This window comes from Zingiber officinale, chromosome 8B (genome assembly GCF_018446385.1).
Source record: "Zingiber officinale cultivar Zhangliang chromosome 8B, Zo_v1.1, whole genome shotgun sequence".
NCBI lineage: Eukaryota > Viridiplantae > Streptophyta > Magnoliopsida > Zingiberales > Zingiberaceae > Zingiber > Zingiber officinale.
Window position 1 is genome coordinate 103,094,119 of NC_056001.1, and position 14,497 is coordinate 103,108,615.

A 14,497-nucleotide genomic window follows, 5' to 3' on the forward strand; every position below is an offset into this window, starting at 1 on the left:
TCTCCGATGAGTGTGAACCGACCGGCTCTCCTCCTCAGAAGCTGGGCTTCATCCCGATCGGACGATGTAGCCCCCGAGCGGAGAAACTCCATGATGGACGTCCTCCAATCGCTCGGAAACAAGAGGCCCTCCATCTGATAGACGTGCGCCACCAAAGATACTTGTTCAATTAGCTGCTGGATGACGACAGGTGATATTAAACTAGCAAGTTTGGCTAACTCATCTGCTGCCTGGTTTTCCGCTCGGGGTATCTTCTAGATAATGACTTCTCTGAAATTGGCCTTGAGCTTTTCGAAGGCTGAAGCATAGAGTTTGAGCCTAGCGCTGTTAATCTCAAAAGTGCCTGAGAGTTGCTGAGCGGCCAACTGGGAGTCCGAATAAATTTTCACCCGACCGGCTCCAACATGCCGGGCGGCCTGTAAGCCGGCTATAAGGGCTTCATACTCTGCTTCGTTATTTGTAGCTCTATAATCCAGCCGGACGGATAAGTGCATCTTTTCTTCTTGGGGAGAGAGAAATAGCACGCCAATCCCGCTCCCGAGCCGGGTGGACGATCCGTCCACAAATAATTTCCACATAGCTTCGGCTCTGGCCTTTGCACTTCGGTGATAAAATCTGCCAAGGACTGCGCCTTTATCGCCGAACGGGGCTGGTATTGAATGTCAAATTCGCTCAACTCCGTTGTCCATTTGATGAGCCGCTCGGACGCTTCTGGATTCAACAGCACTCTTCCCAATGGGCTATTCGTCCGGACGATGATAGTATGCGCCAAGAAATATGGGCGGAGGCACCGAGCGGCGAGGACCAAAGCGAAAGCCAGCTTCTCGAGCCTAGTGTAGCAAGATTCAGCATCTTTTAAAATATGGCTTAGAAAATATACAGGTTCTTCTCCGCTCGCCCTTACTAGTGCCGAGCCGACTGCTTGCTCAGTTGAAGATAAATAGATACAAAGTGGCTCACCCATAGTCAGCTTGGTTAGCACAGGCAGAGAGTTCAAGTATGTTTTCAGATCTTCGAACGCCCGATCGCATTCTTCGTCCCAGTGAAACTTAGTGGCTTTGCGTAAGATTTTGAAAAAGGGTAGGCTCCGGTCGGCGGTCTTAGAGATGAATCTGGACAAAGCAGTTATCCGACCGGTCAAGCGCTGCACTTCCCTCAGATTTCTTGGGGGCGGCATATCTTGTAATGCTTTCACTTTGCTGGGATTTGCCTCGATGCCCCGCTCGGTCACTATGTATCCCAAGAAACGCCCGCCTTTCACTCTGAACAGGCACTTCTGAGGGTTTAGCTTAACTCTATATTTCCGTAGCGTTTGGAAAGTCTCCTCCATGTCTTCAAAGAGATCGGCCGCTCGGACGGACTTGATGAGAATGTCGCCCACGTATACTTCCATATTTCGCCCGATCTGCTCTTTGAACACTTTGTTCATCAAGCGTTGGTAAGTAGCTCCCGCATTCTTCAGTCCGAATGGCATCACATTGTAGCAGTAGGTGCCGTCGGCTGTAACGAAGTTAACCTTCTCTTGATCTTCTCGTGCGAGCGGCACTTGATGGTAGCCCTGATAAGCGTCGAGCATGCATATCAACTCGCAGCCGGCTGTGGAGTCCACCAGTTGATCGATCCGGGGCAGAGGATAAAAATCCTTTGGGCATGCCTTATTGAGATCCCGAAAATCGATGCACACTCTCCACTTGTTGCCCGGCTTGGAGACTAGCACCACGTTCGCCAACCAGCTCGGGAATTGGACCTCGCGTATGTGGCCGGCCTCCAGGAGCTTCTCGACCTCCGCTCGGATGATGGCATTTTGTTTGGCGCTGAAGTCTCTCTTCCTTTGCTTCACCGGTCGAGCGTCCGGTCGGACGTGGAGCTCGTGCTGTGCTATACTTGGTGAAATTCCGGGCAGCTCATGCGTCGACCAGACGAAGACATCACAGTTTCTCTGGAGGCATTTGATCACTTCCTCTTTCTGGATTGCCTCCAGATCGACTGCAATGAATGTGGTGGCCTCCGATCGGGTCGGGTGAATCTGCACCTCCTCTTTTTCTTCATACACCAAAGAGGGAGGTTTTTCAGTTATGGCGTTTACCTCAATCCGGGGCGCCTTCCGAGCAGAATTGGCTTCTGCTCGGACCATTTCGACGTAGCATCGCCGAGCCTCTAGTTGATCTCCTCGTACTTCCCCCACTTTGTCTTCAACCGGGAACTTGATTTTCTGGTGGAAGGTGGAGACGGCCGCTCGGAATTCACTGAGAGCCGATCGTCCCAAGATGACGTTGTAAGCTGATGGAGAGTCTACCACCACGAAGTTCACAGTCCGCGTCCTTCTGAGCGGCTCCTCTCCCAGCGAAATGGCCAGCCGGATTTGTCCGACCGGCTGAACTTCATTGCCCGTAAACCCGTAGAGGGGAGTTGTCATGGGCAGCAGCTCGGCTCGATCAATTTGCAGTTGGTCGAAGGCCTTTTTGAATATGATATTGATCGAGCTTCCTGTATCAATGAAAACGCGATGAATAGTGTAGTTGGCTATTACCGCTTTGATGAGGAGAGCGTCGTCATGCGGCACTTCGACTCCCTCCAAGTCCTTGGGCCCGAAGCTGATTTCGAGTCCGCTCGCCCTTTCCTGGCTGCAGCCGACCGCATGGATCTGGAGCTGTCTGACGCTCGCCTTCCTTGCTCGGTTAAAGTGACCTCCGGTCGGCCCGCCAGCTATAATGTTGATTTCGCCTCAGGAAGTGTTACTTCTATTTTCTTCTTCCCGGGCGGACGATCGGGGTCGCTCTCTAGACATCCGGGGATTCTCACGCCTCGGAGTGTGATGTTGCTCGGGAGTCTGTCGTTGTCGCCCGTCGGCTACCATCCGATTGGCTTCACGAGGCCTCTGTCGCCTGTCGGATGATGGCGATCGGCTGTGGCCACCTCGGGGCACGGGGTGGGCAATCAGAGGAAGGTTTCGGCAATCTCTTGTGTTGTGCGTGTTGGTCCGATGGAAAGAGCAGAACATAGGGGTCCATACCTTCTTCTTTGGTTTGAGCCACTCGGCAGCTACCTCTTGTACATGGGACCTAGCATGGGGGGAGCGGATTGCTTCGGCCCTCGGTCCTCTGGGCGGCTGATGAGCATTGTGCGGCTTCCGCTCGGCAGGGGGAGCCCGCTCGATGGGAGTTTCTTTTCTTCGGGCCGCTTGGGCTTCCTCCACGTTGATGTATTCGTTGGCCCGGTGTAGCATATGGTCGTAGTCTCGGGGCGGCTTCCGAATGAGCGATCGGAAGAAGTCCCCATCCATGAGGCCTTGTGTGAAGGCATTCATCATGGTTTCTGAGGTGATCGTTGGAATATCCATGGTCACCCTGTTGAACCGCTGGATATAGGCTCGGAGCGATTCGCGGGCTTCTTGTTTGATGGCGAACAGACTGACACTAGTCTTATGATAGCGCCGACTGCTGGCAAAGTGGCGGAGGAAGGCCGTGCGGAAGTCTTTGAAACTTGCGATGGATCCGTCCGGCAGTCTCCGGAACCATCGTTGAGCCGATCCCGAGAGGGTGGTTAGAAAAACTCGACACTTCACTCCATCTGTGTATTGATGAAGGGTAGCCGTGTTATCGAACTTACCCAAATGATCGTCCGGGTCGGTGGTTCCATTGTATTCACCGATCGCCGGGGGCACATAGTGCTTTGGCAGAGGGTCCCGCAAGATGGCTTCCGAAAACTGACGGTTGATCCGCTCGGGGGAGGTTTCCGTCCGGGGGGCCTTGCCCTTTCTACTGTCCCGTATTGGCACTTCGTCTGATGAAGATCCTCGATCACGATTAACTGCTGCGACTTCTGGAGGCGTGCAGAATAGGGCCCGGTGAAATGGAACCGTGGCCTGAGGTGCTTCCGCTCGGCCCCCTGATACTGATGTCGCTTGCTGCTCAATTCGCTCGGCTTGCGATTTCTGTCTTTGTTGTTCCACCAGCTTAGTTGCCCTCGACTCGATCAGAGCGTCGAGTTCCTCCGTAGAGAGTGTCACCGTATGCGGTCGTCCAGCTTCGTCCATTGCTTCCGATCGGATGCAGGAGCGTTCCCACAGACGACGCCAAATTGATCATGTCTGAATCGCTGAATCAACGGACGCTGGGCACGTGGCGCTCTCCCAGTGGCTGACGCAGATCTTCGACTGGTCGTGCGGAGCTCCGTCGTACCTGCAAAGAAGTCGGGCCGGGAAGGGGTTCCCGGCGACGACCCTCCGACGCTCAAGTCAGGCAAGTGGACAACAAGGAAGTGGCTTCAAATATCGTAGAATGCGTACCTCCGATGAAGTGTGAGGCCCTTTATATAGAGCTAGGAAGGGGCTCACGCATGCACACCGAGGCGAATACGTGTCCTCAGCCCATACCTCGATATGGGCTTGTCAGAAAAGCTTGCCTGACACCATACTGCTACAGTCCGAGCATGTCTCTGATGGGACAACGGAACCCTCTGTCATAAGATCCTGCGTATGGCTCGCTCGTTGGTCATACCCACTGTCAGAGGATGTTTCCTTGTCCTTTTGTCTCTCCTTACTTCATGCTGAGTGTTCGACCAGTCGACAGCCCCCTCTAGTCCGGCCGGTCACATGTGCTGGTTTACTTGGGAGATTCTCAATAGTGTGCTTTGTGGAGACTTATCAGTATTGCTACTTTATGCCTTCGGCCGAGCGGTCCACCCGCTCGGTCGTACGATCCTGTTCAATATGAGCGTTGGAACCCTAACTCCTCGTCGGGTGCCTTTGACTCCGATGAGACCCCGTTCGGCCAACCGGTCTCCTCTTCTCCGGTCGGCCATTCGGCCCTTTGACTTCCACGTGGCGTTGACTTCCCTCAGAGGGGGGTCCCTATTCTTACCGCCGGATCAGGATCAAATATTCATCTCATACCCATACCATCAGAGGATGAATATCCTTTATACTATTTTTTTTTCCATTCCATCTAATTACCATTTTTCAATAAAAACATCTTAGAATTAATATCATATAAAAAAATTGATTAAACATCTATAGTCTACTACTAATTTAATCAATATATATATATATATATAGAGTAGGATTCTATTAGACCCACCTCCAACCCCGAATACTTATTTAATCGGGTCAAAAAAACCTTTCATACCTTTCTCTATTTGAGTCGAATATTAGATCCTCTGTCGAGTTCAGAGGAAATTGTCATCCCTAATTCAGGCTTATTCATTTAATTGATCTTGTGTGTATTGAATGAATATAAACAAATTTTTAAGAAGATGAATATCAAACTTGTTCATGAATGTTTGATTCATTTATAACCCTAGAAGCAAGCTTCGAGAGCATGACATGCAACGCTAAACGATAAGCATGTAAAAGATAAAATATTAATAGTAAAACTAAAGGGGTTATTTTAAAAAATTTGCACTATTGTATAACCTACTTATATTGAGATGATTCATGCTGCTCCCTACCGCGATCACTCGTCCTCCGATAGCACGCCTCGTCCTAGGGCAGAGCACTACTCTTGCGGTAAGCTTCGAATCCTCTGGTTGTCTTCTCCTTCAGTCGATCTTCCTTCCTCCTTCGATTTTTCAATCGGGCGATATCTGGGCCGATTCAAAGATGTCTCCAGTTTCACGGAATAACTGATTTTTAGATTTGCACTGAATCAAAGTAGTTTTTCGTTTTTTTTTTTTCACTTTTTTTTCATGAAGATTTCATGGGCTTATACGGATCGGCTGATTTTTCCAAGATCGCGGGGATCATCCGCGCGACAGTGTAGTAGTAAAACGGCGAGTTGGAAGTAGTGGAGGAGATAGAGGAAATTGACGCCGAAGTCTGAGAGGGGTGGGAACCAGGGCTGAAGATCTTCCGCGTAGCGCAGTGAGGATACTGATGTTCTCTTACGACAGGCAGCGGAGAGTGGCACAGTGTGGGAGGGAGAATGGGATGTGCTAACAGAGGGGTTCGATTTGGGGATATAGACAGCGGAGGTTCATTGGACCTCCGTCTCGTGGAGTTCGATGCTGATGGCTGCAGAAGGGGAGGAGGGTGATAGGATTGATAAGTCATGTTCAATATATTTTAGAGGAAAATTCATTGAATACTATACTCATGTCTTGCTTTATATACTTAGCAGTGCACTTTCTAGATATTTAAGACAAACATAAAGCCTTCATATTTATTTATCAGCTGCATGATATTCACTTATTCAGTGGGAAATGGAAAATAAATAACAAAATTTTTAAAACAGAAACGTTCATAACCCCTGTGAAACATATCTTAGAGGCATCTTTCTCGAGTTCTAGATGGTCAGCGGAGTCCTCATATCTGATTCCTTTCATTAGTTCGTTCCTTGTGTTTTTAACCTCTATCAGAATGATTCATCTCAGCGATGAACGTCAAATTTAACATGAACTTATACATAGCTTGACAGGGAAAAAATGGAGAAGAATGCTCGTTTTACTGTCCATGCAGATGCTTCATTTTCTCTTCGGGGTATGTTTTTCATAAGCTGACATGAGATAAAATTTTCTAGCCTGTATAGGTGGCTTATACTTTTATTAAACTTGATTAGTCATTCTTTTTCTTTTGAATTCTTGGTTACATTTTCAAGCTTATGCCATATTTGTTCCTTATAGATTATTGCATGTTAAGTCCATTGGGTGTATGTGAGAAACTTACAAGACACTATTTTTGCATCATTCTCCATGAATTCCACTTACTAGATGCATTTCATAAGCAGGAACATCTGTTAAAAAAACCAAAATGTTTCAAGTGACAAGATGTGTGTAAGTCATCTAGTTGAATGTAGCCAAAGGGAAATTTGCCTATGTGGCTACAATGTCTTCTTTCAGATTTCATTGTGGGTGCAATTTAACTATTGTGTTCTTAAGGCAAAAAAATACAAATAACATGGCTTGTTAGTTCACTCTTAGCCAAACAAGAACAATGAGAATCCATAGTACATTCCTATTCTGAATTTTCATACTTCATACTAAATAAAGGTGGATTAAGATAATAAAAAAGATCACATTCTTAATAATGATACATGATTGTTGGATTATATGTAACTATGTCAATTAAGAAAACAAACTTTGAAAATGAATTTGAGTTATAAACTTTTAGTTAAAAAAAAAGCTTTTTATTTATAAGACATAAAGGAACGATTAGATTATCAGTATGCCTAATAATACTGGATCAACAAGTGCATTAATATTATATTTTGTGTGTGTGTGATTATTACATAAACTATTACTAATAAGATCATTAAACTATTATCACAAGTAATAGTTATCAAATAACACTAATAATAATGATTAATATGTAAACAATTATTATCAAATAGTATAATTAATATATAACTTCTAATTACTTTTATATTTTCATCAGAAAATGATATTGCATACCATTGTTTTCAAAACAATCCTTTCTTATCAAATATCAATAATATTTTAATGTATTTGACATTATCTTTATCAAATTCATGAATCCTCAACATTGTTTTTGGTCACAACAAATAAAATAACTAACATATAAAACAGCTGTCACCCACAACATATTTAATTCTCCTACTATAGTACTACCCTACAGAAACAGTGCCCTAAAAAAACCATATCCAAGTATTATTATTACTACTAGTTATTACTGTATTCATTAGAGGTGCCAAAGACAAGTTCCTTATTTCTAATAAGATTGACCACAAGAACAAAGGCAGCGGCGGGGCTTCTCCTACTCATGAAACAAACCATGTCATACTCTGGCAGTCCACTGCTTCTTCAACCTCAAGCTCTTCATTACTATGCGGGCAGTGGCGAGCCACCGCGATCAATTTCTTTCAATTTTCACATGGATTCCTCGAGTTCTACAGAGATCTCATCAATTTATGGTGATTAGTTCACCATTCTAGAATTAGCTAAGATCTAATAGGCTTCCAACTTGGCCAATCCATATCAGGATTAGCCAAGTTTAACAACCATCTGATTATTTGACAACAGGAATCTACTAAGTTTGTGGCTATCAAATTGCATAGTCACTTATTCGTTTAGTTAGTAAGAAAGATTTTACTTTTATTGGGAAAATAACCTTTCTATTAGATGATACCCCATGGATAATTTTTTTCCAAACATATGTTATTCATTATGTGATCAACACATCAACTTCTAGAATGTGCTTATCGAGGTAGGGTCTTGTTAACCAGGTAGGGAGAATGTTGTATCATTCTAAAATGTGTTTATGTTGTAGCATTTTAATGGGTTTCTGAAAATCATAGAATTTAAATTAGCTATTATATGCAATAGCTGACACTCTACAGTTTGATTGTCAGTTTTTGAAGTTGTTTAAGAAAAACTATCAGTGAATCCATTAATTGATTATTGAACACTAGAAGGGTAAATTTCCTCTTCCTTCCTCTCTCCTCCACTTCCACCTACTTTTGCACGGATGAGCTCCATGTTCTTTTTTCAATAGAGGAGAGATAAATGTGGAGTGGAGGCCATCGTTACTCCACCACTTCATCTGTCCTGTTAGGCAAATGTTCCTTAGTGTTGTTGTAGAGTTAATGTATGTTGATGGACTCACGAAAGTTGAGTTAAACTTGAGGATTCTCAAATTAATCTTTTGCTACTATAACTTTTATATGGATAAGATATTTTGACTTTGTAGTTCCATCCCATTATTTTGTTTTTTTACTTGGTAATGAAATTGTTTATGTTAAAACTCCTTTTTATATTAACACAAATTATTTTGATTTTTAATCTTTTTACTACTATTCTCATTTTTTAGTATTGAACAACCAGAGATGACTAAAGTTATTTGAAATTGTAGTTATAAAACCAGTTGTGGCTACGGAACTATGACATAGTATGGATCAAATTACTCTTCATCTATTTCTTCCTTGGTTTATAATAGTCGATGGACTATGGGTCTTAAAATTTTCTACTGGAATCTTAGGAAAAGAATTTGGAATTTTAGTAATTTTTTATGGTGGCACAAATGATTTTAGTAATTTTTTATGACAGATATGCTTGTGGATTGATACAGGAATGATTTCCTTATGATTGTATTTTTTTTTTTTTTTGCTATATTCACTTCAAATAGGTTGAATAAGAATAAGTATTATAGGAAAACTAATAGTCTGAGATTTGAAATGAACATAGGAATTTTCATTGGTAAATCAATGCGATGATTATACTAGAGACAAAATCGGTAGGTGAGAAGGCAAAGATGATAGAGAATTCAAATTTTAAGTTATGGTACACAGGAAATAGTAAAACAAGAAATGAAGCGGGCATTGTTGCAGATAGTTTCTTAAAAAATAAAGTTGTAGTAGTAGTTAGAAAATTGGATAGAATTGTAACCCTTAAGATAACAATGACGAAAGAAACTATGAATGTAATTAACATATATGCATCGTAAGTAGGATTAGATGAAGTTACCCAATCAAGATTTGAGACGACCTAGATGAAGTATTACAAAACATTCCGCTAAATGAAATGATTTTAATTGGAGGTGATCTAAATGGACATGTCGTAGTGAAAAATGAAGAATATGAGAGGTACATGGAGGTTATGGGTTTGGAACGAGAAATGAAGAAGAAAAAACTATATTAGATTTTACGATATCATATGACTTTATATTAGCTAATACATTTTTCAAAAGTGAAAATAGTAAATTGCAAATTGACTTTTTTTATGGTTAAAAAGAGGGATAAAAATATTTGTAAAGATTGCAAGATTATCCTTGTAGAAAGCTTAACTACCTAACATAGGTTAGTAGTCTTGGATATACACTTTAAGCATAGTATCACTAGAAAGAAATATATATGACTCTTAAAATTAAGTGGTGGAAGTTAAAGGATGAGAAACAAAATATATTTAAGGAGAATGTAGGAGTATAAGTATTAGGTGAAATATACGGTAACTCTAATATGACATGAGATTAGATGATATCAAAGTTAAAAATAGTAGTTAAGAGTGTACTCAGTGAGCCAAAGGGACATGCACCACTAAGTAAGGAATTTTGGTTGTAGAATGAGAAAGTATAAGAAAAAGTGAAGGAAAAATGAATGATTATATATTTGTAAGAACGAAGAAAACTTAAAAAAATATACAATAGTCAAGAAAAATGCTAAGAATGTAATGAATGAAGCGAAGAATGAAATTTTTGAACAATTATATCAAAAATTGGATATAAAAGAAGGGAAAATAGACATTTATAGAATAGCTAAAGTGAAAGAAAGAAAGACAAGAGGTCTTATCCAAATAAAATGTATTAAAGATGAATGCAATAGGATACTTAGTAAATGATGGAGAAATAGATGAGCGGCGAAATTGATATTTTTATTAATATTTTAATGAAGGTTTAGGTGACCAACTTAACTTAGGTAATTTAAGTAAGTCAAATGAGTATAGAAATTTAAATTGTTATCGTAGAATTCAAACTTCAAAAGTAAAACAAGCTTTAAATGGGATGCACAATGGAAGAGTCGTTGGACCAGATGATATTCTGATAGAGATATAGAAGTGCTTAGGGAAACAATATATTGAACGACTTACAAAATTATTTAACATAATATTGAAAATGAAAAAAATGTTCAATCAATGGAGGGTAAGTACTTTAGTTTCCTTATATAAGAACAAGAGACGTATAAAAATGTACAAATTATAGGAGTATTAAACTAATGAGTCATACTATGAAACTTTGGGAAAGAGTAATAGAAAAAAAATTAAGGAAGGAGACCACGGTGATCGAAAATCAATTTGGGTTCTTACTTGGAAGGTCGACAATAGAAGCTATATATCTTCTTAGATAACTAATTGAAAATTATCGGAAGCAAAAATAAGGTATTCATTGACTTAGAAAAAACTTATGATCGAGTCCCAGAAATTATATGGAGAATTCTATAAAAGAGATGTGTTAGCGTAACATATATTGAACTAATTAAGGATATGTATGAAGATGTAACGACTAGAGTAAAAATTTTAGGCGGAGTAATTGAAACATTTTCAATAAAGATAGACTTATATTAAGGATCAACTTTAAGTCCCTATCTTTTTTACATTAATTATGAGCGAACTCATTGCACACATTCAAGATATAGTATCGTGGTGCATGTTGTTTGCTTATGATATTGTTTTGGTAGATAAAATAGGTGAAAGAGTAAATGTTAAATTAGAATCTTGGTGGAAAACATTAGAAGGAAAAGGTTTTAGGCTTAGTAGAATAAAGACAGAATATATGGAATTTAAGTTTAATAATATTAGATGTAATAAGACAATTGTTAAGATAGGAGTTGACGAGTTGCCTGGAATGAGAGATTTAAATATTTAGGATAATTTTTGTAAAACTATAGAGGGATTGAAAGAGATGTCTTATATAAAATACAAGCAAGATAATTGAAATGGAGGAAAACGCCGAGTATTTTATGTGATCGAAAAATACCTCTAAAACTTAAAGGAAAGTTCTACAAAACTGCAGTCAGACCTACTATCTTATATGGAGCTAAATGTCAGACTATGACTCGAGCACATGAGCAGAAGATGAGAATTGTAGAGATAAGGATGTTAAGGTGGATGTGTGGACGAGGATGGACAGAATAAAAATTGAGAGTATTAGAAAGAAAGTTGGAGTTGCATCTATTGAGAAAAAACACTGAGAGATATGTTTAAAATGGTATGAGCATATACTTAGACGACCAATAAATGTTGTAGTTAGACAATGTGAAATTATCACAAACACGCACATCAAATGAGGAAGAGGAAGATAAAAAAAAGACTTGATTAACATAATAAAACAAGATAAAATTTATTTAAGTTTAGATAATATAGTAGATGATATAGTCCAATGGCGTAAAATGATCCATATAGTCGATCCCATCTAGTGGGATAAGGTTTAGTTGTTGTATATTCACTTCAAATAATAAAATTTTTGTATTATGACAGTAATGTATCTCGTATATTATTATCTGACACATATGTTGTTTCAAGTTAGGCATATAGTTAGCCGACAGTATGATGAAAGGATAGTTAATGTTTTAGTTTAAACTTCACACTTCTTATTATGGCTAGATAAATATCTCTTTTGGAGTTAGTCACTTGCTAAGGATAAATTAATGTTTTATCTGACTCCAAGTTTAAAATATCGTGTTGTGTTGCGCCGCCCAGTACAAAGGAAATACCCCACTGATAGAAATCGACACTTGCACGCCTGTGGTACTATGGTTGTGGAGGCGTCGCGCGCCCCTCGTGGTCGCCACAAAGGCTTTGCGATGGCCTCATGGTCGCTGCAGATGCCACGTGTGGGCCTCACAACTGTCGCAGATGCCACATGCAAGGTTCGTGTTTGCTGGTTGCACTGAACACGGAGTCAACTTAGCTTTTAATTAAAAAAACTTAAGTTAATAATTTCAATCTACTTCTAGTTGTAGTTCAGATAATTTAAATAACTTTAATTAAACCCTAATAAAACTATCCCATTAATTTAATAAATATTTTATTTTATATTTAGATTATTTCGTTTATATATTTTATATTTAAAAAATATCGAAACCATACTGGCACAGCACGATACATGACCGAAATTGTATCGTTCCAATTAGGACTGAAGCCTTGTCATGGATCAAGATTTTAAATCTTGAGCAGACTACATTATTTTGGTTAGCCATTCTAATTTGTGCTCGAGTAAACCACTTTCAATAATAATATGATGATTTCAGTTGAATTAATGGTAACGATAAGACTAAAGAAAGAAGAAATTTTCAAAATATTACGAGCACACTCCCTATGATTATCTGGCAGTTTTGGCACCTGATTAATACTTTTTTGGAGCAAGATTTGTTTGACATTTTAGTAGCCTTTTAGTTTCTCTCTACTTTTGCCATCTTTTAATATGTATTGGGCCCTAACTTTTTTACGACAATTTACATGATATGCATCATCAGGGCACTGTGATGGTGTTGGCTTTCAATGTCAATATCTCTTTAAGCATAGATAACTTTTCTTCGGTGTGGTTGTGATCAGGTTTTTCAATCATATGCAGGCTTTCTCAATGGTACTTCAGGATACCCAAAGATGGCCAGGGTTCACCAGAAGCTACCTAATGGCTGCCAAAGTTTATCAAAGCTCCTCCATGGCTCTACTTTTATCTCAGAGCCTCAGCCAACTATCTCTACCTATGGATGTCGATCCATCCATGTGACCCGCACCTTATCTGAAGTCACAAGAGGAATCGTCTCAAACCGTCCCTTGTCACCTCATCTGCCAGTCAAGAAGCCACAGCTGAGGGCAACATTTTCTATATCCCATAGGATATTTGGAGCTTCTCTGACATCGGCTATTTTGTTGATACCGATCGCGTGGAAGTTCAGTCTCCTGCTCGATGTATAAAGCAAAAGGTGCGGTAACTTTTGCTGTTGGTGTATGTTCAGACCAATGCTCTTTTGGGGCGATGTTGCTACCCGGGAATGGTGGAACATGAACCAGTTTTAAGTCATGGTTTGTTTGAATAACTGCCTAAATAAAGCTCTAACCGTCGCATTGTACACGGCTGTGGTTCCAACGATGTTGCACTGTCTCTCCCCCTGGCGAAACAGCTGATGTTTTCAGACTAATTCTTTTACTTAGAAACTCTAAACAGATGATTGCACTTCTCTTTAATCTACTTGCTCTTAAGATGGTTTTTGATGAATGAAGCTAGGAGGCTATCTCAAGTGTGATACTGGATGTAATGTTCATGCCTTTAGTTATTTTAATAAATTATCATATATCGAAACACTTAAGTTATCACATGTTCTATTGTGATTTTAAAAATATTTTCCAATTAATATATGCAATTTATCATTTAGAAGAACCATTTATATCTACGAAATGAAAGCTACGGTTATAAACTTATATGTTTTTACTATAATTGGATGTTAAAAATCTGATTGTTGGATAGCAATAATTATAACATTAGTAATTATCTTCACTATGAACTTAGACCATCTGCAACGTTGTTAGTGCTCCAGCGTTAATATCTATGTGGATATACTGTAAATATATAGTACAAGGAATTGAACGTGTTAAATGTCTACGATTGATATATATATATATGTGTGTGTGTGATGCGTTAATAGTGTTGCAGATGACCTTATATATATTTAGTGAAGCAACCAGTTGATTGGTGCCCTGTTGGTAGTTTTCATAAGGACTAGATTTTATCAATCTATTTTAAGATGGGTCTAAGCGGGCCGACTTGTCTAGGATAGTGATCTAAGCGGGCCGACTTGTCTAGGATAGTGACAAGTGTAGGTTGGCTCGTGATGCCCTAGTTGGTATGCGGGTTGAGAATTTTTTTTAACCATTTAAAACTAAAATGAAAAACTTAATAGATTTATAGGCTTGCCTCGGCTAATTCGCAATTTAAATTTAAAATTTCAAATTTTTTATATATTTATTTTATTTTTTAAATTTTTAAATAGATTTATGGATTGATCCATTTAACCCATAATCTATTTTGAATTGAGTTAAGGATTTTTTTAAC

At 39.9% G+C, this 14,497-nt stretch overlaps 1 protein-coding gene across 1 annotated transcript; it reads left to right on the plus strand.

Moving 5' to 3' along the window:
- Nucleotides 1-5,438: 5,438 nt before the first annotated feature.
- Nucleotides 5,439-13,739, plus strand: LOC122017524 (succinate dehydrogenase subunit 3-1, mitochondrial-like). Its single transcript, XM_042575161.1, has 3 exons — nt 5,439-5,506; nt 6,406-6,475; nt 13,016-13,739. The coding sequence occupies exons 2-3, from the start codon at nt 6,421-6,423 to the stop codon at nt 13,360-13,362; spliced, it is 402 nt and encodes a 133-aa protein (XP_042431095.1). The 5' UTR covers nt 5,439-5,506; nt 6,406-6,420; the 3' UTR covers nt 13,363-13,739.
- The last annotated feature ends 758 nt before the right edge of the window (nt 13,740-14,497 follow it).